The 25,730-nt window shown below is 36.7% G+C and overlaps 3 protein-coding genes across 3 annotated transcripts; 2 read left to right on the forward strand and 1 right to left on the reverse strand.

Moving 5' to 3' along the window:
• Positions 1-472: 472 nt before the first annotated feature.
• Positions 473-3,057, forward strand: cbx8a (chromobox homolog 8a (Pc class homolog, Drosophila)). Its single transcript, XM_053514715.1, has 5 exons — positions 473-622; positions 800-843; positions 1,172-1,237; positions 1,312-1,378; positions 1,728-3,057. The coding sequence occupies exons 1-5, from the start codon at positions 554-556 to the stop codon at positions 2,553-2,555; spliced, it is 1,074 nt and encodes a 357-aa protein (XP_053370690.1). The 5' UTR covers positions 473-553; the 3' UTR covers positions 2,556-3,057.
• A 2,770-nt stretch (positions 3,058-5,827) lies between these two features.
• LOC128544903 (meteorin-like protein) lies at positions 5,828-10,123 on the forward strand. The gene is made up of 4 exons (XM_053515218.1): positions 5,828-6,090; positions 6,556-6,953; positions 8,510-8,569; positions 9,287-10,123. Exons 1-4 carry the CDS (start codon positions 5,999-6,001, stop codon positions 9,604-9,606), a joined length of 870 nt encoding a protein of 289 aa, XP_053371193.1. The 5' UTR covers positions 5,828-5,998; the 3' UTR covers positions 9,607-10,123.
• A 9,648-nt stretch (positions 10,124-19,771) lies between these two features.
• Positions 19,772-25,194, reverse strand: LOC128544737 (aquaporin-8-like). Its single transcript, XM_053514986.1, has 5 exons — positions 24,911-25,194; positions 24,511-24,637; positions 24,007-24,221; positions 19,969-20,103; positions 19,772-19,833 (listed from the first exon to the last, which is right to left on the reverse strand). The coding sequence occupies exons 1-5, from the start codon at positions 25,192-25,194 to the stop codon at positions 19,791-19,793; spliced, it is 804 nt and encodes a 267-aa protein (XP_053370961.1). The 3' UTR covers positions 19,772-19,790.
• Between the last annotated feature and the right edge of the window lie 536 nt (positions 25,195-25,730).

The following is a 25,730-nucleotide window of genomic DNA, read 5'->3' on the forward strand; positions in this document are numbered from 1 at the left end:
TGTTTTCCCAAGAACACCACAGCTATAGACAGCTGAACACTAAACGAAATGGTTTTTGTTAGGAATGAAAATGTGACCAGTGTCCCTGTTTAACCCGGACTGCTTGTTTATTCAACACTGCACGTCGGATTTGACGACAAATGAGAATAATGTGCCTTAAACCAAACGGAGCGTGGGTTTGCCTGGTGCGTTCATTTTTCTTTGTTTTTTTCAAAAGCAACCGGAATAAGACTTCGCCCTCAAATCATATTTAATAACACGAACAACCGCCGAGTTTCTAGCGGGCTGTATTCAACCTCAAGCGACATTTCATTTTATGGTTCGTCACTTCCTCGAAAAGACAGCGTAGCTCCTCCCATCCCTTAGCAACTACCTTCGCGTAGCAACGAATCGACCAATAGATTCTACCAAATACGGTCCCACCGACTCCGGTCCCATGGCAACAATTTAGAACGTGATGACGTTTCTTGCAACGACTATTATGGGCTGTCCGTGATTATACTGGCCGAGGTTGTGGCGGTGGAAAAAAAAAAACTGTGGGACAGAAGTAAACATGGAGCTCTCCGCCGTCGGGGAGAGGGTTTTCGCGGCCGAGTCCATCATCAAGCGACGCATAAGAAGAGTAAGTGTACTCAAACTTTTATTGTTTGCTGCGTTTTTTTGTTGTTGTTATAACGAAGGTTTAAGATTCGTTTATATCCTGAAGCTTTGGCAAGTTGAGCGTAGAAAGCTAGCTAGCTAGCGAGGCTAGCATGCTAATTGACTGGTGGTGTTTTAGCTGTCATGCGTTCTCTTGCAGGGGCGGATGGAGTATCTGGTGAAGTGGAAGGGCTGGTCTCAGAAGTGAGTCGCACCAACACTGTGTGTCATTGAGCCGAAGGGCTGCGCTGATGTTTGTCTAGTCTGCTAACGCTAATGGTAGGAATGCTACCGAGCTGGATGCTAGCAGTCCAGAACCCGAAACGGTGCGTAACGGGCTTCGGTACTCGGTGCTAAAACGTTAGCTGACGTTATATGGCCAGCAGCGGGGTTAGCATCCTCGCTAATTCGCGGAAACTGAGCGGATGAACTTGCTTGTGTGGTAGATAAAGATTACGCACGGTTCGTTTAAACCGAATGTTCGTGTGCATTAGGCTTAGGTTCGTCGTATTGATGTACGTTTTCGTTATAGGTACAGCACCTGGGAGCCAGAGGAGAATATTCTGGATGAACGTCTGTTCGCTGCTTTCGAGGAGAGGTGAGTGCATTTTTTACATAGTATATATCAAGCAATATTACATGCAGTTTGATTAACATAATTATTTATTATAGAGAGCGTGAGAGAGAGTTATTTGGGCCGAAAAAAAGAGGACCGAAACCAGAAACCTTTTTATTGAAGGTAAGAAAAAGCAGCTTGTGTTTAAACGTGACAAATTGTTTAACCACTTGTTCCTAACTTGAGATTTATTCATTTTCTGGCCCCATTTCTTATTAGAAATTATCTATTATTTCGAAATAGTTTCATGATAAATATTTTTGTAGGTAATACTTTTATATATGCATGTCTTTACCATATTTGCGATCTAAGCTCTGGGCAGATTTTTGTAAGGAGATCTACTCAACATAGTTGACTAATTTTATGTATTAATTTATTTTTAATCGGAACCAGTTTGTTTACTTGTTTTCTTGTTTGTTTAAATAATAAACATTAATTGGATAAATTGACCTGATTGTTTTTATAACCACAGGCGAAGGCTAAAGCCAAAGCCAAAAGTGACGAATTCCGAAGAGAAATGTCACGAGAGATTAGAGTATCATTCCCCGTTGCAGAACCAGTTGTCACGCCCCGAGCTCGGGAAGGGCTAAGAACAGTTGTGCCTACTATCTTCCCTCCAAGCACTGTCAACAGGGGTGAAAGTGTTCGTGTCCGATCGCCAGAGCCAGAGAGAAGATCTCGACTTTCTGTATCTCCAACGCACAGCTTTATGGACTCGGTTAACACACCAAAAAAGAGGGGACCAAAACCAAAGTTGCGTTTCCCTCTTAGTTCCCCTAGCGGCAGTTGTTTACCTACCGAACCAGTTAAAAGGAGGGCAGATGAACACTTATCTTTTGGCCAAGCTAAAATTTCCAGGCCTGCTCATCATCCAGGAGAAACATCCAACTGCAACCATATCCAGTTAAACCAGAGGTTTCAAGCAGAACACGGTAAGCCTCCGAAACAGCTCAGCTCTGGATCAAGTAGCAGCGTTGCTTTCGGAGGCGCTCTGCGAAAAACAGCTCATGATATTTTAGGACATGGCACGAAGCATTTCTCTAGTGGCCCGTCCATTTCATACGCAAAGAGGAAACACCTTTCCAAGAACAGTTTATTTCAGTCCGATGACCTGCCCATTGATCGCTTGTCTCCGAAATACCCCATGCCGCAGAATCTTGGAGATGAAGATGAGGAATCCTGGATGCCTTGCCTAAAGAACATGGAGAAAATTATTGTGACAGATATAACAAGCAACTCATTGACTGTAACGATTAAGGAGAGCACAACAGACCAAGGCTTCTTTAAAGAACAGAGATGACGTGTGTATTTCTCTGTCAGCTGATGTAAATAACTATAAAATAGTATGTATCCAGTAACAATCTATGTTTCTATAATTTCTATACTAACTGTACGTGCTGCAATCGTGTAAATATGTAACAAAAAAAGCGTCTGCATTATACATTTACATTCGTATTTTCTATGAAAATGAAATTTATTTTTTTATTTCCCTATGTATCTGTAATGACCAGAGATCAGTTTGTAGCCTATCGGTTTGTTCGTCAGTTGTAGTGCGAGAAGGCGCACTGCACTGACTACGTGCGAAACTGCATACTGGTGTGCACACTAGCCTGGTAATCCCTCTGCGGCACGCGCAGCTGATTAAAGATACTGCTTAGTAAGCTGGTATGGGTTTCACGCGTGCAGACGCTGGGCCTCTTTCAACGCACTGCACCTTTTATCCGGGGGACCAATAAGTTCCCCCTGTATTATCCCATGTGATTTATCCTGTACTGTGTAAATAGAGTTTGTGCATATTTGAAGGTCTAGCATTGTCGTGTATTAAAGCACATAGTAAATATGATTATAATTGCTGACCAACCCATGGAAAGTTGCCTTCTTATATTATTGCTGTGAACATCTGTCAACAAGGCGTTTTCTATGTTCAAGCTTATTTTCTGATTAGATTTTGTAAACCTGAATATGCTTTAACAGCCAAAGTTTTTTTCACCTCCTCCTTTACGTTTTTTTTTTTTTTTTCAGTAAGGTTCTGGAAAGAATTTTTAATTGCAGGCAATCAGGTTTACGAACGAAATATTTCCATTCGATTATGCAAAAAAAAAACCCATTATTTTTATGCAATTATTTAAGTACTGATATAAGCTATTAGTTACTGATAGTCAATGTACTGGTTAGCATCAGGCTCACTTTTCGATTTTCCCCCCGACTGCTTTAAAACGACGCCTAAACAGTCAATAAATGAATAAATAAAAATTAATTAATTCATATACATAATAGACATAATCTGTCTAAACACGCTTCATGATCGTGTTACAATTTAATATCCTCTTGGAAAATACCACTGTAGGGTATTCCTCATAAGAGCGAGGAAATGAATTCCCTGAGTTTAAGAAACTTTAAAATGCTTAAACAGAAATAAAGGGAGTACGCAGCTGGTATTAGAGAAAACGTGTCTGTTTGTGTAAGTTCAGCTCCCGCTGCGTGTTGCTCCCTTTCCATCTACACGTCCAGTTTAAGTGTCGGATTGATTGATGCGTTCTCGAAAGTTCCTGTTTAAAAAACGTCGGATTTTCGGTTTCAGGCTTAATAATAAAAGGTTATATATGTATATACCTTTGCCAACATCATATTGGACTTTCAAAACGCTTAAAAATGCTAAATCTTTTTTTTTTTTAAAAATAAAGCAGACTACCAAGAGTATTACCTGAATGCTTTCATTGACCAACTGGTTTTCACAGGCGGAAAAAGAAAATGAAAACAAATTCTGTTTTTATAGCCTAAGGTTTTCTTAAAGTGGCAGCTACTCACAGGCCTAATGCAGCTTGAATGAGCTCTGAGACTTTTGAGATGATTTATTTAAGGATCATAAATGTAAAACTAAAATAATTGGGGAAATAAATATTAGTAATAATCACGGGCCTAATGCGGCTTGTGCACTCAGTTAGCCAGTGATACAATTTGTAGGGAGGTGAATTGTCATAGTCTGTCATCAAATTCTCCTACAGTGTTTTGTAAAATGTATTAAGCCGTCTAAGCCAAAATTTTCTCATAGCACATTTAACCCTTTCGTTGATTTTTTTAGATACACTACGTCCCGTAATTGGCAATGTTCCCAAATATCTCTTAGATTTCCAATAAATTTTATCCAATTCTCCAAATCAAGGCACAGTTGTGTTCCTTCTGTGTTAGGTAACGTCAGTTATCAAGCGGATTGATTTTTTTTAATTCTATCCAGAACATTTTCCATTAAATAGTTAATTAATAAACTTAAAAAATGAAATGGTTGTTTTAAATAGATTTAGTAAGTTCAATGTATGTTTAACGAAATTTAACGAAATCTCAGGGATTACAGTCAGAAATAAGAGTAGAAAACGGTCACTGTAGTACCCTTGATAGTAGGCTGCTACCTTTTTATATATTTTACTTGAAAACATGACAAATTAATACATTGATGTATATGAAGGTTCAGTGTTGGACTTTAAGGGAGTACATTTATTCTGAGATCATTTAAGGTGCACTACACCTTTCCAGTTAAACTATAAACACTAAGGACACCAGACTGATTCCATTAATGATCACTCCTGCTACAAGGAAAAACACACTTAAATACCGTTATTAGTGAGTATGTACTGTAGGTCGAAAGCATTTCCCATGCCTCTCTGTGCGGTTTGTTTTCCCCCAGGCGAGTAGGTGTTTAAGGTTTTTCTTTAAAATTAGTCTTTCAAATTCGATTAAACTTAAACCGCGAAAAGCCCGGGGGAAACCCACAGATTTTCGTCATTCGGATTTTTCAGAATCGAATTCTAACCTTAATCCTGATTTAATTCCTATTCCCAGATGAATTTTCTAAATCGCAGAAATCCACAAGATGTCGCCATGATCTCACTTCAAAAGAATGCCAAAAAATCCTATTGCTGAATTAACTCATTAATTAACACCTGAAATATTGGTTAATATTAGAAACGATAAGTGTTATTGCAAAACATTCTATTCCCCTCAATTCAGTACATATTCAGTGGATGGGCTTAATTTGGTGTTAAATAAATTATTAACTTAAAAGACGTGTATGTAAAACGTTGCCTACACTTAATTAGACTAGTTAGTCACGTGTCTTGGTAAATTAATAGTGCATTCCAAATTCATATTCAACTATTCAGCCGTTTTCAGATTCATAATTTTACTATGCAAATATGTGGCCTGTGTGTAATCTGTCTGTGACTCAGCTGTTAAGGTCGTCTCATATGTCAACTACTTAAACAGTTTTATTACAAAAAAACCCCCGAGATCCGAATACTGACGTGCTAAATGATACTGAATTAATTATAAATAATGATCTCTCTCTCTCTCTCTCTCTCTCTCTCAGGCCACTTAGGCCTTTTGTACTTTGTTTTACACCAAAATCAGACCCAGGACATTTTAAAAATATTTATAAGAATGCATTTGGAAGAATTCAGTCAGTCTGTCTATCTTCCTGTCTGTCGTTACGTCTGTCTGTCTGTCTGTCTGTCTAAAAGATATGCACAAAGCAGTTGTGTGTTAACTTAATAAATGCCAGGGCCTGAGGGTGGAGTCGACCTATTCACCCCCTCTTAGGGGAGAAAAGCTCTAAAACTCTCCAGCCGCCTCCGTACGGACAGTTGTTCACCACACTGCACCAAAACCTGGAAATCTGCAACATACTGATGCTGTCCAGGACAATGTTCCCCCAGAACTGCCGCTTCGCCGACATTCATTTGGACTGAAATGTCATCGAGAGGAAGCTGGTTACTCCAGTGCTTGCACACATGGTGTTTTTTAACGTCATGTACAGCAGACGTGTGCAACTGGAGAGGAAGGTAAGAATCACATGGTTCGAACGTTTACATTCATTTTAACGTGGTTTCTATTTTATACTGATTATTGTAATTTTTTACTTTCCATTTAAAGTGATAAATTATTAGGACCAAATGATCAATTATCCGAAAAGGCCTGCATTCGCACAACGTTAAAACACCTTGTTTTAATTTAGTACCATGCTAGACGTCCTTTCATTAATCTATCCATCTATCTATCTATCTGATCTCGGTCTGTCTTTCTGATTTATTTATTTATTTATTCTATCTACCTGTCTATAGGTCTGTTTGTACATTCATTTACTCATCCATCATCCATTCATTCATTGGTTCATTCTTTCATTTATTCACGATTAACAGTTGTACAGGCTAGTTATGTGAGAAGTGTCAGGTTAGATTTATCCAGCCTATATGATCAATAATAAATTATTGGACATGTTAATCGTTTTTTTGTTCGTTTGTTCGCAGTGGTCTGATGGGTTCGTCACTTTTTGGATCGGTGCAGCAGGTACGGCTTCGCTGCTCCGCAGGTTCAGTCACGTGGTTTTCCCCGCGTCACGCTCTGCGAGTCGTGCTGCAGCCGAACGTATGGAGCGCGCGCCACGCGGTCGTTTGCGTTAAAGCGCTGCAGGGTTCCCGCGGTGCCGCGGTGTACGTGGAGCAGCCGGGCGGCCTGGACCTCCTGCTGCAGGACGGAGGGTCTCCGGAGCAGGTGCGCTGCTTCCGCCCGCACAACACGCAGAGTGCCGCCATCTTTCTTCAGGCCAGCCCGCAGAGTCACGCGGGTCCGAGTGTCGTCGGGTTCCGGTATGAGCTGCTGCGCGAAAATAGCAGTGCTGCAGAGGTTCAGACAAGCTCAATGCGAGGTACAGAGACACTACCCGGTCACCAGATCATGCATTTACGGTTGATGAGCAATTAATGCTGACAAACAACAAACACACTTTAACAGGAACACCTACAGATGTGGTCATCTGAACGATCTACTGTAGTCATCATGGCAATAAATCATGAAGGTCAAGAATCCGGTTAATGTTCACACCAAACGCCAGGAAAGCAGAAACGTGTGATCTCAGTGATTTTGGCCATGGCATGGCTGTTCCAGATCAGAACCTCTGGGACTTTTACAAACAACAGGCTCTAGGTTTTCGCCTAGAATGATGTGGAAGCATAACAGCTAAGGAAAAGGCAGTTCTGTAAGCCAAAAATGATAAAGAAGAGGTCAAAGATGGCCAGAGTTGATCGATATAACAATAAATTTACAATATCCCAAATAAGCAAATATTCCAGATAGGTGGGTAGGCTGCAACAGCAGAAGCCTAAACCAGATTCCACTCCTGTCAGCCATGAGATTGGCCGGAGACTCACTGGAGCTGGAGAGCTGAAGTTTGGAAAATGTCACCTGGTCTTTTTCAAATATACAACTGTACTGTTTTGGTGAACCTACATACATTCCTGACAGTATACAAGGCTGGTCGTTTTCCACTGACCTCCCCTGTAAACTATGTGTTTAAACCCACATTGCTGCAACTTATTGAATGTTTGAAAGAGAAAATGAGCAGTTTCTGAAATAAATAATAAAAAAAAAACATCAACAATTCCACAGTCAAAACTCCTGAGATCACATTTTTCTCTATTCTCATGTTTGATTTGAATTTTACCCGAAGCTTGATTTCATTATTTGTATCACCCGAAGGATTTTATTCCAACTCAAATAATTGTTTGTAAATATTTGTGTGTGTGTGTGTGTGTGTGTGTGTGTGTGTGTGGGTTTCAAACACTGTATAACCTTTAATAAGAAACATTTTAGCATGTTCCTTCTCCTTTCTTAAAAATGAAGATGAAAAGCACATGTTTGTCATGGCATCTGTGTATGCTCTTATTCCAGATAAATTCTGCCCAGTCCATAAATAAATAAATAAATAAATAAATAAGGCAGTGGTCTCACTGTTAAATTTGTGAAATGTTCGCGAATTCCACAAATGCCAAGCCATTGTCTGTCATATGAGGGAGTCTTATTCATGTCAAAAGCTAAGACAGATGCTGGTGTTTGCTTGACTACAACTCTCCCAAAACTGAAAGAGAAGAATTCACATTGATTGCAGAGGGACTGCTCAATAGTCTATACAACAAGAGGATCAGACAAAAATTCAAATTGCTTTCTTTACACACGCAGGCAAAAGTTGACATTTGAGATTATCTACCACATGCCTTACATTCCTAAAGGTTCCTTGGATGCCTCTTCAGCGGATGCAGATCAGATCCTCTAATACAATGTACTGAAAATTTAATTAGCTTTCTTTCCACACACTCAGACACAGCTGCCCTTGACAAAGTATGTTTTGTGTCACTGGATGATGCTATCTGATGCTGTCTTCCTTACTTTGTGTCAAATTAATGACCTCTCTGTCTGCATTCACAGCTGCCTGTCGGCCGTGCACTGACTTGGAGATACTGAATGCGATTTGCACCAGTGACTTTGGTGAGTGTGCTTATTTCTGCTAACCTAGCTTTCTTTTATATATTGAAGATGACGCATAATTAATAAAATAGCTTTTTTTCTAGTGTGTGCACATACATATTTGAGTGAGTGTTGCAGACATTTGTATAAATTTTCCTAGTATGTTCAGTTATTGAATGGAATTTGGCAAATCACTAATAAGATTTACCACCAACAAATCATTTGAAATTGGTCTCATATATCAGAGTAGTCAGTCTCTGTCTTGGATTTGAAGGTTAATTTATTCCATGAATGGCTACATGCAGGGTGAGGCCCTGATTTGTTCCCAGCAAGTGGGCCCTGGCAGATGTGAGGGCTCTGTAACACACAACAGGAGGCACATGACTTTAAGGCCTACAACAGTGCGAAAGCAGAGGCTTCTTTGAACTCCCGCCTTGTATAGGGTGACCCTTGAACCTTAATCTCACAAATTGCCATCGGACACTTTTTGATGATCGAAAATGAACTGCCTAATGAAAGTGTAACTGCTGCCATTGAGTGGAAAGGCTTTCGTTTGGAAAACACTTTAAAGAAAAGATCGTGGGAAGGATTTATCAAAAGCCAGGGAATGCCTATACTTTTTAAATACTTGTAATACATCTGTTATACTGTCTAATTTTTATGCATACCAGTGACTCATTGTTTAGGTCTAGTTCTTTATGAAGAAATAATATTTATAACAATTTTTTACTCTTTTAGTGGTCCGTGGCTCTTTAAGGAACGTATCCCATGAGTCTGAGCGGCAGACCTCCGTGCTAGAGGTGCACAAAGGCAGGGTCTTTCGACAACGGAGCGGAGTGTTTGAGAGAGCGCCAGACCTCTTGGGTTCCTGGCATGGGCACATCCACACACTTCTGCAGTGCGGCGTTAAAGCAGGAGCTGGTCAGTTCCTTTTCACTGGAGCAGAACTTTTTGGGGAGGCTTGGCTTGGCTGTGCTCCTCGTTTTAAAGACTTCCAGACCCTCTATCATGCGGCCATGAAGGCGCATCAGATGCCATGTGATTTCTCCATAGACTGAGGAGAAGGTTCTTTAGATTTTCTGTGATAAAAATTTAGTAACTGATCAATGGCTGTTTAAAGAGAAATTGACACTTGAAGCAGACAAAAGACATGATGTGATATATCACTGCTTTAAAAAAAAAAAAATTCTTAAAGCGAGAGCTGTTTTTTTTTCTGAAGCAAGAGCTTTGTTACGGAGACGTTCTTTATGTGACCCCATTCACGGACCTTTTCAAAGAGCCATTCAGAGTTTAAACAGAAAACTGTCAATGCCAATTGTGGTACATCACTTAAAAAGACCTAGTGTGGGGGTTGATGTCAGTGTGGATACCTATATGTGTCTGAGATGATATAACCGTGACATTATATATTTATTTTATATATCAATGCAGTCATTCCGGTTGTATACAGGGTATAAATGTGTGATACCAAACCTATCTTAAATGAGGACCAAAATGAAAGATTGTTGATAATAAGGGAGATTTGAAAAATCTTGAATATTCAGTTTTATACAAAACACGTCTTTATGTGCTTTGTTCTTGTACCTATTTATAATAAAGTTCTTGTTAAAATGACTGGGCAAAAGCAGTTCTTTATTTAAATAAACATAATTTCAGTGACCCCGAGTGATAAGATTGAGGCGTCCGATCTAAAATGTTAATTGAAGATATTGCAGAGTGGTAAAAGGAAAACCAAATGTAATCCATGCAAATAGTTTTTCTCAAGATCTTCAAAATGTCTCATATCTTTCAAAACTGGAGACAAATCAACAAGAGATAACTCAACCGGTGCACTGGTGTATAAAGTACATGTATGTATGGACACATATTTGCAGTTTATATCTATGTGTCTATATAATCTGTATCATATATTAGATTTTTGAAACGGCTGATAGATCCACTTTACTTTATGTGTTAAGTTTAAGTGTGCCTTTTGTCTTCCTCCATATATCTTTCTTATGAATGTCCCACTGCATAATGAGTCTTGTTGCAACAAGTAGGACTCAGACAGTGCTGTCCTTAGTGCTAACTCTTCCTTTTCTGGTCTGGCCCACATCCCTTTATAATCAGGGACTTTTGTAATCAGAATCCCCTAGTGAATGGACTAGACCTAGCAGAAAATGATATACAAATGTGTCTAAGATGGAGAAAGCTCAGACACTGCTCAATTGGCCTATTCTCTGGGACTTGGTGGTCTGAAGTCATGGTTTTGGGACGCTGGCTAAACAGATGTGAACAACTCTGGATCCAAGACTATAGATCCTGTCAATGGGCCCCTCCCAGAAAGGGGAGAATTAATTGACTTTATTCCTTTCCTTTTCTTCCTGCTCCACACTTCTACTTGGCTGAGCAGGATTCACAAATTGCCGTCTCAGGCTTTTCTGGCGACTAAATAGCTGCCAATGAAAGTGTAAATGAATGACGGAGTGAATGCAGATTTCACAATAGCACCACCGCCACAAGTCTCTGACCGACATAATGATCATTGTCATCACTGCTGTCAGCCAGGAGGTTCTGGGGCCCATGAATGTAGAAGAGGAATCCTGAGAAGGAGAGCAGATTATCCACTCTTTTATTTCTTTCGGATCGCTCCCTGTGTGGAGATTATCCAATTTGACGAAGTTAATCCTTTGTGCTCAATTTCAGTATTAACCAAAAAAAACCTAACCCTGTTACACCATAATTTGCGATCTTTTTAACCATTGGCTTAAAAAAATATATCTAACTTACTTAACAAGAAAATAATAAGATAAGATAACATTCATTATTAAGCCGCACTGTTTTCTGTAATTAGTTATTTACTTGGTCTAAAACTACATGGTGGGTGACAATGAAATAGGCAATATTTAATGGCTATAAGACTTGTAGTATCATTTGAGTCATGATAAAAACAGTGTCTCCCTATTTTCCTTTTACTGTGCATGCGTGGACTGTCTAGCATTTTCCTGGATGTTGGAACCTAGTGAATGACCTTCAGGAAGTCCAGATCTCTCTACATGTGATTTTTTTTCCCCCTGTGGGACTAGGCAAAAGAGGTGTACAGGACAATGGAGGACTTGGAGGCATGGATTCAGGAGGTTGTTAGCAATACCTCCAACAACTTTCTATAGAGGACTGTGCATTCCATTCCTGGCCATTTGACGAAACTGGTTGACACCACTGGTGCCTACGTTGATATTTAAAGATTTGCTTTCATTTTTCTGTGTAATAAAGTACATGTACAATTTGTATTAGGAATATATTCGTGATATTAATACAAATTTTTAAAGCCTAGTTACTTTTCACCCACCCTGTATAGAAATGATGGAAGGCCTTGCTAACTGGAGAGTTTTAAACAACTGCGTAACTGGGTTTTGTTCAGAAGTTAATTGGGTGGGTGGTTTTATGGGTTAGTACTCGGACCAATTTTATTGGTGTTCCTTGTAAGTGATTTTACGACTGTATGTTTTTTTCTCTAGGTCTATTTGTTCTCACTGTAAATCAAAATTTGCTCACTTAACCTAAAGGTTTTTGGGAAACAGATTGCACTTACAACTTTAGTACAGTGTTAAAATGACTAGGCAAAAGCAGTTCTTTATACAAATAAACATAATTTCAGTGCCCCCAAGTGATAAGATTGACCTTTACCAGGACATTTATTGGTACACCTGATTTAAAGTGATTATGTCCAAATTATCAATTGAAAATAAAATCATTATTATTATTTTTTCCATACTGAGTAAGGAGGGTTGGGATCTTAGGGCACAAGCACATGTTTTCTCACACACCCTGTCATAAAACACAAACCATAAAGTATTATTATAGTATATTCTAGAGGTTTGACAATATATTTTGTTTATATATTTTTGTCAATAAATTTATTAACTTTCTAAACTTTGGCTAAATGAACTCGAAAATCAAAAACTTTACATAAAATGTGTGTGCTAACAAGTAAAATGTGTAAAGCAAGTTATCAATGTTAGTGTCGGGAGAAATGTATTTTTAATTATTAATTAAGGTGAGTTATGCCTTGGAAATTTTTAATGTATGGACAAATTAAAGAAAAAATTACTGGGTGATTATTATTATTATTTTTTGCATAATATGCATTTTGCTGCATATACTTGTAATCTTAGGAGAAATATAAACCTCAACATCTGAGGTTTATAAAATCATGTGATTGAAAAAAATTGATAGGTATAAAAAAAATAATGTAAAATATATGCTATGATCAACACACTCACCAAATTACAAACAAATTGTGCACATACAGGACATTTTGGGTCTCCACCATCATCATCATCATCAAAACACCAGCTGAGAGAATATCCTTTTAAAAATGATGTTAATTGCTTGAGGGATATGAAATATATGTCAAGGTACACTGTGGTTCTTGTGGATGCTTGCTGTGGCCCAACACCTTATTAAGTCACTTTAGATTGTTTTTTATTCAATTTGGACATTGTCTAATTTTTTTTTTTCATTTGTTATCAATTTGTGGGCATGCATTTAAAAAATACATACATCAATATGTAATGTATAATTAATATACAAGAAAAATCAGAAAATCACTACAATTAAATTTTATTTGTATAGCTTTTAACAACAGTCATTGTTGCAAAGAATCAAAGGAAAATGATGAAAATGTGTATGAAATGTAAAAAAATGTGCATAAATCAAAATGATCAGTTTGTCCCTGATCAGCAAGCCGAGGGCAACGGTGGCAAGGAAAAACTCCCTGAGATGGCAGTAGAAAAAAAACCTTAAGAGTAACTAAACTCAACAGGAAACTTATCCTTATTTGGGTGATAACGGATATCAGGGATTGTAGTGCAGTCGTACTTTGTGTTATGCAGCTGAAAGTTCAATGCAACAGTTTCATATTTTTAGGTAAATATAGAATTTCTATAAAGAATACAGGAAATTTCAGTCCTGACTATTGAGCGACTCCAGTGACCAGCCGAGAAGAGGACTATCTTCATCGTAAAGTGAAACTGTCCACACCACACACATCCCAAGCAGACCAACTAGAGGCGGGCACCAGGTTAAGTTAGACAGGTCCAGAGTGCAGAAGGAGTCTGAGTCACTAGCAGCTCAGGAACAGCTGGTGTAGCTTGACGAAGAGTAGAGAAGAGAGGAGAGGACAGGAGAGGAGAGGAGAGGAGAGGAGAGATAATATGAGTGAAATACACAACCATATTTGGGATTGATTTTAGATTTGATCAGATTGGATTAAATTAGATTAGATTAGATTAGATAAAATATTGTCATTTATCCCTAGTGCAAAGTACATGTATAGAGCCTATGAAATGCAATTATTGTTATTTACAATAAGTAACATTTAATTTAAACATGCATTCATTGCTCTAACATTTTCATTTGATGAAAACCTCCCAATGTCCTGTCCAAGACATATTTATTTAAGAAACTGCAATATTTTATACAAAATCTACTTTCTGCCAGCTACTGAATTGTCTGACATGAGTGCTGCACGCACATCTGTATGCATCTGTCAGGCAGCCATGGAAATGAATACTTTATTTAGTTTTTGTCCATCCACTATTGTTATACTCAGCCTTGGGCATTTGGTTCCAGTCTGAGCCCCATCTGCCAGACTTCCCACAGCGGAGGCAGTTTTGTGGTGGAACTGGCCAGGGATCTCAGGGGAGCGCAATGCCCCTGGCCCGGAAGATCGACGGGAGTTCTCCCCACAGGCTGGCTAATTGGTTTAGAGCACTGCCTGCCAAGCTTTCCCATGTGGGCCACTGCTGTGCTGTTGCACAATGTGAAACAGCATGATAGCCATCCACTCAGTCAATCCTTTCACTGCCCCTACTCTACAGAGGAAGCAGAGCAACTCACAAAAGCCAAATCTGATACTGGCTCTCTCTCTTCTCTGAACCAAATGCCTCATTTCCTCTTCATCCTTGATTTGTAATTGAGTTTTGCTGCAACTTTATTGACAGATTTCTTCTCAATTTCAATTCATAAGGTAATGAGGAGCAAAATCCAGTTTCAGCATGAGAAAAAAAAATGCATGTCGGGTTTATTAATCACACCTGTGTCTCTATTTCATCTAAGACACTTCCCATGGTAATTAATGTCCTTACACTCTTTATCTCATTGCTAATACAGTCTCTGTGTCCTTGGTAAAGTATTTAAAACAGTTATTTCAAAGCTGTGTTTTGTTTTAATGTTAAAATGTTGACTATTCCAGGCAGGTGATAAAAACTAAAAGGTTCTTTTTTTATATTTTACTGTTTTTTGAGTTTTACTGGGTTTTAGGAGCAAAACAAAATAAAGCAAAACAGCATATTAAGAGTGTAATAATGTCTGTCATATTTTATTAAAGCATTACAACCATTAAAATTAAATGGTTCACTTTTATGAATATCAGAGGAACTTAACCCATTTTTTTTTTTTATAAAAGCTTCATAATGTATATTTTATCTGGTTGGCTAGCAGCTTCAAATTGTTACAAAAATGAAACCATATACTCACGTCCTGTAGCCTCGACATACAATAAATAACATATTATATTATTTTATATTATATTATAACTAAACACTAAAATATAGTTAGGTGGTTTCTTGATATGATAATCCCTTATTATATACACCAACCACCAGGATCATAAATTCATGTTGTACATGGATTTTTGTAATCCAAAATGTAATAATATATCATACTATAATATCTGCTTTCTGAGATTGAAATGAGAGAAATGTTAAATTGATGTTTCTATGGCATATTTTTTCTTTCATTTTTCTTTTATTCTTTAATAGAGCACCAACTATAACAAGCATAATTCTAACATTCTATTAGAGCCAAATAATTACAATCTTTAAAGAATAAAGAACTCTCCCCCCCAGTAAAGACATTATGTATGCAAGTTTTTGAATGAAAAATAGGCCTGACCCAGTAGAATCAATTCTATACATATTCCATTTTATAACATATCACACAAAATTGCTGTTCACATCTTGATTTATTTTTCTGGAACAACATCTCTGATAATAGTTCTGGCTGAAAGATTCACAAGTTCTGCAGTTTTAGTTATAGTGATCAGAGATATGAGGCTGGTGACACAACAATTATTAAGTTTTTATAGTTGATAATTATTTTGGAGAAGTTGTTATTGTAATTATAAACAACAAAAAGGTGATCTAATCAACTTTAAGGGGATAACAATAGCATGTAAAGTGTAATTATAAAACAGGAGGATTTTCTAAAAAAAAAAAAAAAAGTTTAACCCTTTATAAGGCACTGATTGCACTAGGATGCACAAGTGGGTCAAAAATGACCCGGAGAGGTCATTTTCTTGCAATATCTTTGTAATGAAAATTGTTATCTTTTCATATTCCAGGTATTCCTCAAATAACATGTTTTTGATATCATTCCATTAAAATGTTTAAGTTACCTCTTATACTTTTTAAGAAATTATAATATTTGTATTACTACCCCAAGTTTCCATAAGTGGGTCAAAAATGACCCACATGCATTTCCCATACAATTTCATGGGAACCTCAAGTCAAGTCAAAGTTTATTGTCACATACATAGTTATACATGTACAACATGTAGTGAAATGTATTGCATACAACCATCAGCCTCATCTAACAATCTGACAATAACAATTATGACATTCTAAATGTAACAATGGCACGCATGAAATTAGTAATAGCATGTACACTTGAATTGTGTACACACCCCCAACCCTAAATTTAAGTCCGCTCTACAATTTTTAGGCTCCCTACGATGGTTGTATAGATGGTTTACACAGGGAGACAACCAGGGGAAAAAGTTCAGAAGAATCTGGGGGAGAACATTGTCCGGCAGTTGTGCAGTAGATTTAGAAACACAGGTCGCAACTTCACCACAGATAATTTTTTTCACCAGTGTGCCTCTTGCGCAGCATCTCCTGGAAATGGATCTCACTATTGTGCGGACTCTACGGCAGAACAAGCCAGATATCTCTCCTCTGATGAAGGCTTCCAAGTCCAGAGAGGTTCACAGCACAGAGTTTGGATTTAATGGCAGCATTACTATGGCCAGCTACGTCAGAAAGAAAGGAATGGCTGTTGTCCTCCTGAGCACGATGCACCACAATAAAATGGTGGATGAAAACACCAAAAAGAAAAAAACAGAAGAGCTCTCAAAGGAGCTTGTCACACCACACATGAGGAGTCAACTGGAAGGCTGCCCACAACTGCAAACCCCCTATCATTGAAGCAATAGGAAGGTGTGGAGTGACAAAACCCACAACCCAGCCAAAGGACAAAAGCAGACAGGGCCAACTGAAGAGAAAGAGGTGTCAGATCTGCCCAAGTAACAAAGATCGCAAAGTCAGCAATAGGTGTGGGAAGTGCAATGTGCCTGTGTGCAATGATCACAGCCAGAAACGGGTAGTCTGTCACAACTGCATGCAGTAAGGAGACAAGAAGGCAAAACAGGGACTAAACGCTTTAGCAAACACGGAGACTTACCTGCAAGAGAATAGAAAAGAGTGAGGAACTGTCAATGACCAGACATTTACACACATACACATAATGAATGTTGACATTGTTCTATTACTGTTCTGTATAATATTCGTTTTTTAATTATCAAAATGTTCAAAATCTGTAATAAAGCGAAAAATAATACAATTTCAAACATGAAATCATTTTTGTGTGGTCTAAAATGTAATACAGACTATGTTACAATTCATTATTCACAACCAAAATGACAAAAATAGCATAAAACACATTGACTTTTATAGGTGGGTCAAAAATGACCCATTTATGGAAGAGTGTAGGGTCAAATCACTCGTGCATCATAGGGTTAAAATCTTAAATTTCAAGCTTCATTTACATTTACATTTAGGCATTTGGCAGACGATCCAGACGTTTCCATCATTGGATAGATACTTACATTGGGTTACTAACTAAGTGCCATCAGTCAAACACAATTAGGGAAGGGATTTTTGGTGATTATAACTTTTTTCATTGTTATAATTGTAATATTTTTTTTAAAAGGTGCATATAAAAACACGCATACATAAAGTTAAAGTCACATTTATTGAAACGTTCTACAAATATATATATATATTTATATATATATATATATATATATATATATATATATATATATATATATTTTTTTTTTTTTTTTTCTTTTCTTGATACTGGCACAGACGCAATTAATGTGGTACCTCACCCGATTAAGGATGAAAATTTTGTAAAAGTGAGTTCCATGTGTATCAATGCATTTTATATATAACAGTTAAAGATTTCTAGAGCTTTAGAAAGTTTTCATATTATTTGAACAGTCAAACCTTGTGCTTGAAATTGAAATCTCGCCTCTACAACTCATGTAGACCCCCTGATGACATTTGTGCTTTCGAGACAACTTGCTCGGGAGCTGAAAATTCAAATATTTGCAGCAATGACCACCAAACGTGGTTTTATCATGTCTAATAGACTGTTCAAACTTGTTTTCAGATTAAAGGTTCAGCTGACATTCCTAAAAAAAAAAATTATGATCATGGCTTTCACACTTAATCTTTGTTACTGCCTGTCCAGCTGGTTCTTGGTAACTTTTTATCACTGACACTGTTCCTAACAACAGTAAAAGTAAAATGTGGTTAGTTTAAAATTTCTTATGTTGTTTATTTATTCCAAATAGAACGATCATTTGTGAAGGAGCTAAATGTGGTTGTGAATCTGATGTCTCCAAGTCAATTAAGGGTTTTTTTTCTTGTAAATTATTTTTATTAAAATATATGATATAATTTCCCATATTACTGTTTTTTTCATTATGCAGACAATATTAATTTGAAAACTAAAGTTATACTTTTTAATAAATGACACAACAGAAATGTTCTTCAATCTCACTAAAGGAGTTTTACATACAGTTGTTACTGATAGGTGAAACACTGTTGTATGGTCTAAACTTTAATGGTTTTATACTTAAATGTTTGTCTCTTAACTTGGAAGTAACAGATTAACTATAACCTGAGGGTAATATGTATTATAAGGAAAGCTTATAATATATATTTTTCATGTTATGGATATTGGTTTTAAATATTTTTAGTATTAGTTATAAAATTATACTTTCAAGAAAAAATACAGAATTTTTTTATTTTTTATCTATTGCATAGAAATATGACCACAAACTTATACCACAATATTGTGTTTGTGGTTTGACAGTTTACTGTCAATGATAGTGTTGGGTGGTGTTTTTGTAGTGAATAATGACACAAAACCCATGTACACAAAACCTTTTTTTTAATTACAATGATTATTGACAATAAAAAAAAACATGAAAAGCAATACAAAAACTTATTTTACTTGGTTTATAATGCATCATCTTTTCCCTAACAGTTTCACTTCATTTTTTGAAACAGTGTCTAAACTCAGTACAGAGATTCACTGTATAATATCTATTTCCGCATCATGCGGCTCCATGTACATCATGGTCCCATAAAGTTATAATAGGGATCAGAATTTCTGCTTTTACAAGAAATAGAGCAGACATAAACAAGTGTACCATGTGCAACAGTGTACCGTAAACAACTAAACATAATTTTCCTAAATTTTCCTCAGTGCATTATGGCTCTGAAGTGCAGGAAAAATAGTGATTTTATGAAAAGCCAAAATTGTAGGACTAAAATTTCTGATGTTGTAAATGTATAATTGATATACATTTAAATATCATAATTATTTATAAAATGTAGCCAATGTTTGTGACTAGTCTAGGACCCTTGAATGATTTGAAGGAAGGTAAAAAGGTAAAAGTCAAGGTAAAGGTTACATACGGCAAAAGTGACCACAAGATTTAAGAACAAGTTTATTCAAGATTAATGTAACAATGTGATTATCAGTTAATGTCTACTTTTTTCCCCATCTAAATATCCGGGACACTGTACCATGTGCTGATAGGCAAATCTGGTACTTGGGAATTTAGGAACAGGTTAATTTCTGCACCTGCTTTGCTGGTGACATTGTTTATTAGATTTTTCAAGACATCTTAGAGTAACATTTCATAATGTTTCATCAGAGTCTGCGATTCTTCAGCAAGAAGTGTACTGAATATATTTCTATTACATTTATCATTATTATGCAGTAGCAAACATTTAATGAACAAGTAATCATTTAAATGATTTTTAAATTTTAATGATAATTTCTTTGTACTATTGACATATTTTACAATGACTTTTTGTTTTGACTTTTTTCCAGCTTTTTCAAGTTACTTCAGAATTACTCTAATCTTCTCATCACCCAGCATTAACCTGAAAAAAAACCCACAAAGTCATATGTGACATAAACAAACAAACAACAAATATAGAATATATGAATATATTAGTAATTTTCATTAAAGTTATAATTTTCACTGTTTACTATTGTGATTCCTGTTAATAGCTTACCTAATGAGAGTAGCAGTGAGCAGTGCACCAGCCATCGGCCCGACCCAGTAGATCCAGTGATATTTCCAGTAACTTGCCACTGCTGCTGGTCCAAAGGCACGAGCTGGGTTCATGCATGCTCCAGAAACTGCACCTCTAAATTACAGAAATGTGGACATTTGCTACAGAGCATCATATTACAAGCTTACAGCAAAAACAGTAGTATGTTACGTCTTCATAATTATATGTATTTTCATATTTGCACTTTTACTAAATGGGGGTTTAGGGAATTGTTTTCCATATCTTCTACTCCAGGTTATGTTGCTTAATGTTAAAATATTTTACACAGTTGAAAATAGTCATATTAGACTCTAGCATAGAAAACAGAAGACAAAACAATCGAAAAATTTTCATTTTTGTATATGATTTGTTTTGTATAGTGGAGAGCAGGTTGTAAACTAAGGTGAGAAATATTTAAAGCAATACAGACAATATAAGTACATTCTCTTTATATTGTTAAGAAAAATTTACATAGGAAAAAATGTACATAGGAAAAAAATGTACATAGGAAAAAAAATGTACATAGGAAAAAATGTACATAGGAAAAAAATTTACCTAGGTGAATTTAGCAATAAATCAGACTGTGAGCCAGGGCTATTAAGCTCTGAATAGCTTGGTTACTGTGCTCTTACATTTTGAATTAAATTAACCACATGACCCATGAAAATGAATGTGAAGGGTCTTGCTCTACTTTCATCCTGGGCAGGATGAGAACACAATCGCCGCTGTGACTGTGTAAAGGCTGTATGAGTGGGAGTATTTATTCAGGTGGCAGTGGGGGGCTCATTCCCACATTGTAAGAAAGCTTAGTCCACTCACATTTGCCTGAGCTTGACTATTATACTTTGTTAAGATGTAAAAATATTAGAAGGATGCAACACAGATTCACACTGCTTTATAGAGAAATGCTTTCCTTTCAAAACTATAAAATGCAATTATTTGGTCAGGGATATTCAAAAAACAAAATGTGGCTGATTTGCTAATTTAAAGGCTTTGTTGAATCATACATCTTTTTCCAGGAAAAAGAAAAGAAATATTACATAACTAAAAAGCATGGCAGCATATGGCCATAGTAAAAAAATCTTTTCCTATTATGTGCTCAAGGACTTGGATACTTTCAGCTGTAAGCATTAGTTCTGGCTGGCATGCTAGTGCAGCTGCTGCATCTCCAGATGTTGAAATGTGCCTCTGCACACTTGACAAGTTTATTTAAAAAGAAAGTATATTTGGGACAACCAATGTGTAGAACAGTGAAATCTGTAAAGCTGGCCTACTTGATTGCTAAAAACATCTAAAGTATACTTGTTAAAGTATATATGTTCAATTTAAGCACATATTGTATAAAGATAAAATCCATTCATACTGTACAGTATATCTTGAGTAAGTTCTATATGATGATCGGGATCATGCAAAGTACCAACAGGTTACACAGTAAACTGAGTGCAGGATTGAACCCAGTAGAAAACATATTAACAATGAAATAAAAGAAAGGCCCACACAACACATCTTTATATATATATATATATATATATATATATATATACACACACACACACACACACAGTATATAGCAACTGGGATGTTCATATAAATAAGAATGGCATTATTGCTCCTGCTACTGCTTATATGCATGTTAATATTTTTCTATACATCATTCCTTCACAGGGTTTTTGTCAGATCTGAATTGAAATTTAATTTAATGTTTGGCATGTTTTAAGATATAAGAAGGATACTGTAAATATATTTATATAGTCATACAAACACACTGCAGCTCCCTTTCCATTTCTTGTAAATACTGACAAGAACATTAGATTAACATCGATTTTTACAATGCTCCATCATGTTTTACACAATGACTCACATATCCTGATCATCAAGGACACCCTTTTAAATCAGTGCATGATTAGATCATGTCTACTCTCTGTCAAACTTAATATACACACTAGCTGGATGTTATGCCAGTGCTTGATCCTGACAAACTTATAATGCTCTTAATCCACCAGTAACCCTCCTTTTCTGCTTGGAGCTTTCTGCACCCGTGACACACTTTCTGCAGCATTAAAATTTCCTAAAAACAGGCACTCATTTCATTCTTTAGTGGATAATTACACCTGGATACTGTAGGTTTGCACCTAAGAATTGGTGTTGTAATTTGGTTGACAATCTGGTGCTCATCCAATCATACATCTTCATGATATGATTATACTGGAGGTACTTTCTACATACACTTATTGAATTTATAGTAAGCAGCTGTAAAACAGTACTGATACATAATCACAATCAAGGGGGGACAATTTCCTTTTATGCCTGTTTCCTTTTTAGGTTTCTCCATCATGTCATATCAAGGTGTTTTTCCTTGCCTTATTACAGATGTATTTTTTTTTACATTTACAGCATTTGGCAGACACCATATATCAATAGCAACTTACATTTATAGCGTTTAAACATCTAACGGTTAAAATCCTTGCTCAAGGGCTCAACAAGAGTTTGGTGCTGCTGGGATTTGAACTCACAATTGATTTTTATTAAGAAAAATAAACATTAAGATTATGAAAGCCAAATGAATAGGACGTAATCATAGGGAACAGTCTAATAGAAATTAGTTTACTTCAGGCCCTTAAAGGTCTGGTCCACCTAGGGGATCTAAGCCTAATGGTAAATGTTTTCAGGCTGTCTTTAAAAGGTGCAGTAACTATGTCTTAATTGCTTACTTGCTTTGAGGGGGTGGGTTGATGAGGTGAGACAAAATAAGAAATAAGAGTCGCAATTCAATCAAGTCTAATAGCTCCAGCGGCTTTTTCTTGACTGGAGGGAGCTGTTTAGTCATTTGTCTGTGTCCAAACAGTCAGTGTCTTTATTACTCCCTTCATTACGTTACATAAATGTATGGCTGTGGGGTTTAAATGGTTCAATTCAGAAGATGGTTAGATGCATTTTCGGTCATACAGTACAAGTGTAAATACTTAATTCAACAACAACGACGACAACGCCATAGACGACATGCTCTGTGAATGTTAAAAATTTAAATAAGGACTTTTGGGATGAAACAACTATGTAATAAATGTTAAATTGGTAGAACTTTAAATGTGGTTAAGTATAAATACAGACATAAAATGCATAAAATGGTATGCAGGCAAAAATGGGGACTATGTTTTAGGGTGATATAGAGCGACAACCAAAGATATCCAGCATTCCAGACCTTTTTTAATAGTCAGTTCATAACTGACATGCCATATATGCAAAGCAGCCCTAAAATCCCCATAAATTATTCTTTGGCTAAAGAAAGACATTTGAAGCAGTTGTGGCAGATGTTCAGCATGCTAGAGAAACATTTTCTTATTATTGTAAAATTATGGTTTAAAATAAAATTACTGTAAAACCAAAAAAAACCCACATAAGAAGAATTCAAGCTGAGGATAAGTTATGGTACATAAGTAGTAAATTACTATGGACGTTTTGGCCAAAGACACTAAACCTTAGAATGGTTTAATCTGCTGTATAATACATCATAGCATTCATTCATTTTTTCATTGTTGTGTTCTGCGTCACATTTTCCAACCACAAAGAAAAAAAAAACATGCCTGAGCTATCAACAAACGTGTAGGTCAGAGCAGCTATCAGAGCTGCCAAGAGGAAAAGACACTAAAACAAATATCAGACAAGGTGAGTCCTGACTGCAAGCACAGCTCTCGTTTAATTCCCTGGCTCAAAGTGTCATTTTTGCATGGATATTTAATATAAAAAACAAGAGAAAATTGGGTCAGGTTAGAAAGCCTTAAATTGTCAAATAATAAAATACATGCAATACAGAGGTGTAGCTGGAAGTGTGTTATGGTAAAATGTTCTGTACAGGTAAAATCAAGGTGGCACACTGACAGTGCGGAAGAGGACTGCATCTGCACATAACTCAGAAATGTGACAAACATCTGTTTTTGATGTCACCTGAAAGGGTTATTATGATAATAGTCCAGTGTGTGTGTGTTATCATGCCATACTCACCCTGCTAAGATATCAGCCGCAACTGTCAGTCCAATACAGAATGGAGCCAATAGGGTACGTGTCTTGCCATTCACGGCCCCCATACACACTGACATTGTCAGGAACAGTGTCATCACCATCTCAGCTATTACAGCAGACTCAATCTGTGCTCGCTCTTGGACTGTGTTAAACGCACCCCCAGATGCATTGTAATATATATGTGGAAATGAGATACTCTAAGAAGAAAACAGAAGAGAATAGTATAGATATAATAATATATCCACACACGTATAGATAAGTATGCATGTTTTCATTATACAAATATGCCTTATGTTATTTCTTTATGAAATTTGTGCACCTCCTTATAGTTTCCTCTATACCTGATAACATGAGGCAGTGCGCGTGTATGAAATGAACAAATACAGATAAGCAGAGTTGTTCTAAGATATGTATAGTGCAGTCAGATAGACTGGATTTTTTAACCGGATTTCAACATTCAAGCTCAGTGAGGATTGTCTAACTTACTTTAGCCAGACCTGCTCCAATTAATCCACCACACAGTTGCGCCAGGATATACGGTATCAGTAAGATGACATTAAGACCCCCAATCAGGTAAACGGAGACAGAGACAGCAGGATTGAAGTGACCTCCACTGAAGGAAGAACTTTGGGTCAGTGGCACATGTGGGAGAATTTCTGATGTCATTTTAAATGTTCAGGTCTAGCAGGTTAACAGTATATTATGTGTTTACTGTCAATACATGAAACATATTTGCTAGCTTTATAACTACTTTTGTGCAGAAACAGGACCAAATAAATAAGGACCATAAATAAACCTAAAAGAAATTCTAATAGAAATTCAGCACTTCTTCTGCCAACACCTCATCCAGAAAAAAAAAGTCAAATCATTGCACCGACGTGAATACCTGATCTCTCCGAACAGTGCTATGACGATGCTCAATGCTAGGCCATGTGCCAAAGCTGGCTGCAGACTCCCAGTGCCCTGTGGATTCTCTATGACGGCCATGCAGCCAGTGAAGATAAAAAGCGTTGAGCCCACCAGTTCAGCCACACAGGGTTGGATGTAGGGCTGAAACACCTTGACCAAGCGGTGGATTACGGTCTTGTCCTCCACCTCTTCTACATCAAACACACTCATTGAGTTACATGTTTCTGTGTCTGTGCTGTTTTTTGAATGGCGTGTGCTCATGGTTGCTGTTGATGGATGGAGCTAGAAGTAATGATAAGTTGGAAAACACTGGTTTGATAAGCATGTCAGAAAGGAGGAGGAGAGAAGAAAGGAAGGACGTACAGTATAAGGTGGGATGTGGTAGAATTTTCCAGTACTGACTTTTATGTTTATTGGTTTGTACATAAACTTGTATAGAGTTTTAATAGGTTAACAGCTGTGAAAATGTCATATGAATAAACAAAAACCAATCACATTACATATGAATATAATATAGCTTACACTTAAAAAAAAAAGTAAAAAAAAAAATATAAACAGTAATTATTTGTTAAGTCTGTCTTTTTAGGATAAAAGCCAAACAGCAAGATTTAGCTATTTAAAAAATTGTGAGAATCAGTACTAACAAACTAAAAAAAAGTTCCTCTCGAGTCAGAGTTAATGCCTGAAATGCAGTTAAAAATACTTTAGTACTCCATTAAGGAAATTCATTTGTAGACAAAATAGTCTTTTAAAGTTATTCTTATTATAATATTACATTTATCAAAATATATAAATAG

This window comes from Clarias gariepinus, chromosome 16, assembly GCF_024256425.1.
Source record: "Clarias gariepinus isolate MV-2021 ecotype Netherlands chromosome 16, CGAR_prim_01v2, whole genome shotgun sequence".
Taxonomy (NCBI): Eukaryota; Metazoa; Chordata; class Actinopteri; order Siluriformes; family Clariidae; genus Clarias; species Clarias gariepinus.

Bases quoted from the DNA above. Each gene is read 5' to 3' on its own strand.
- cbx8a (XM_053514715.1), top strand. From the start codon at position 554: ATGGAGCTCTCCGCCGTCGGGGAGAGGGTTTTCGCGGCCGAGTCCATC. The intron at 623-799 runs GTAAGTGTACTC...GTTCTCTTGCAG, and splicing joins TCAAGCGACGCATAAGAAGA to GGGCGGATGGAGTATCTGGT. The intron at 1,238-1,311 runs GTGAGTGCATTT...TATTTATTATAG, and splicing joins TTCGCTGCTTTCGAGGAGAG to AGAGCGTGAGAGAGAGTTAT.
- LOC128544903 (XM_053515218.1), top strand. From the start codon at position 5,999: ATGTCATCGAGAGGAAGCTGGTTACTCCAGTGCTTGCACACATGGTGT. The intron at 6,091-6,555 runs GTAAGAATCACA...GTTTGTTCGCAG, and splicing joins GTGTGCAACTGGAGAGGAAG to TGGTCTGATGGGTTCGTCAC. The intron at 6,954-8,509 runs GTACAGAGACAC...CTGCATTCACAG, and splicing joins TCAGACAAGCTCAATGCGAG to CTGCCTGTCGGCCGTGCACT.
- LOC128544737 (XM_053514986.1), bottom strand. From the start codon at position 25,194: ATGAGCACACGCCATTCAAAAAACAGCACAGACACAGAAACATGTAAC. The intron at 24,638-24,910 runs GTATTCACGTCG...TTCTTCCTTCAG, and splicing joins GCACTGTTCGGAGAGATCAG to TGGAGGTCACTTCAATCCTG. The intron at 20,104-24,006 runs GTGAGTATGGCA...TCTGTAATTTAG, and splicing joins GCGGCTGATATCTTAGCAGG to AGGTGCAGTTTCTGGAGCAT.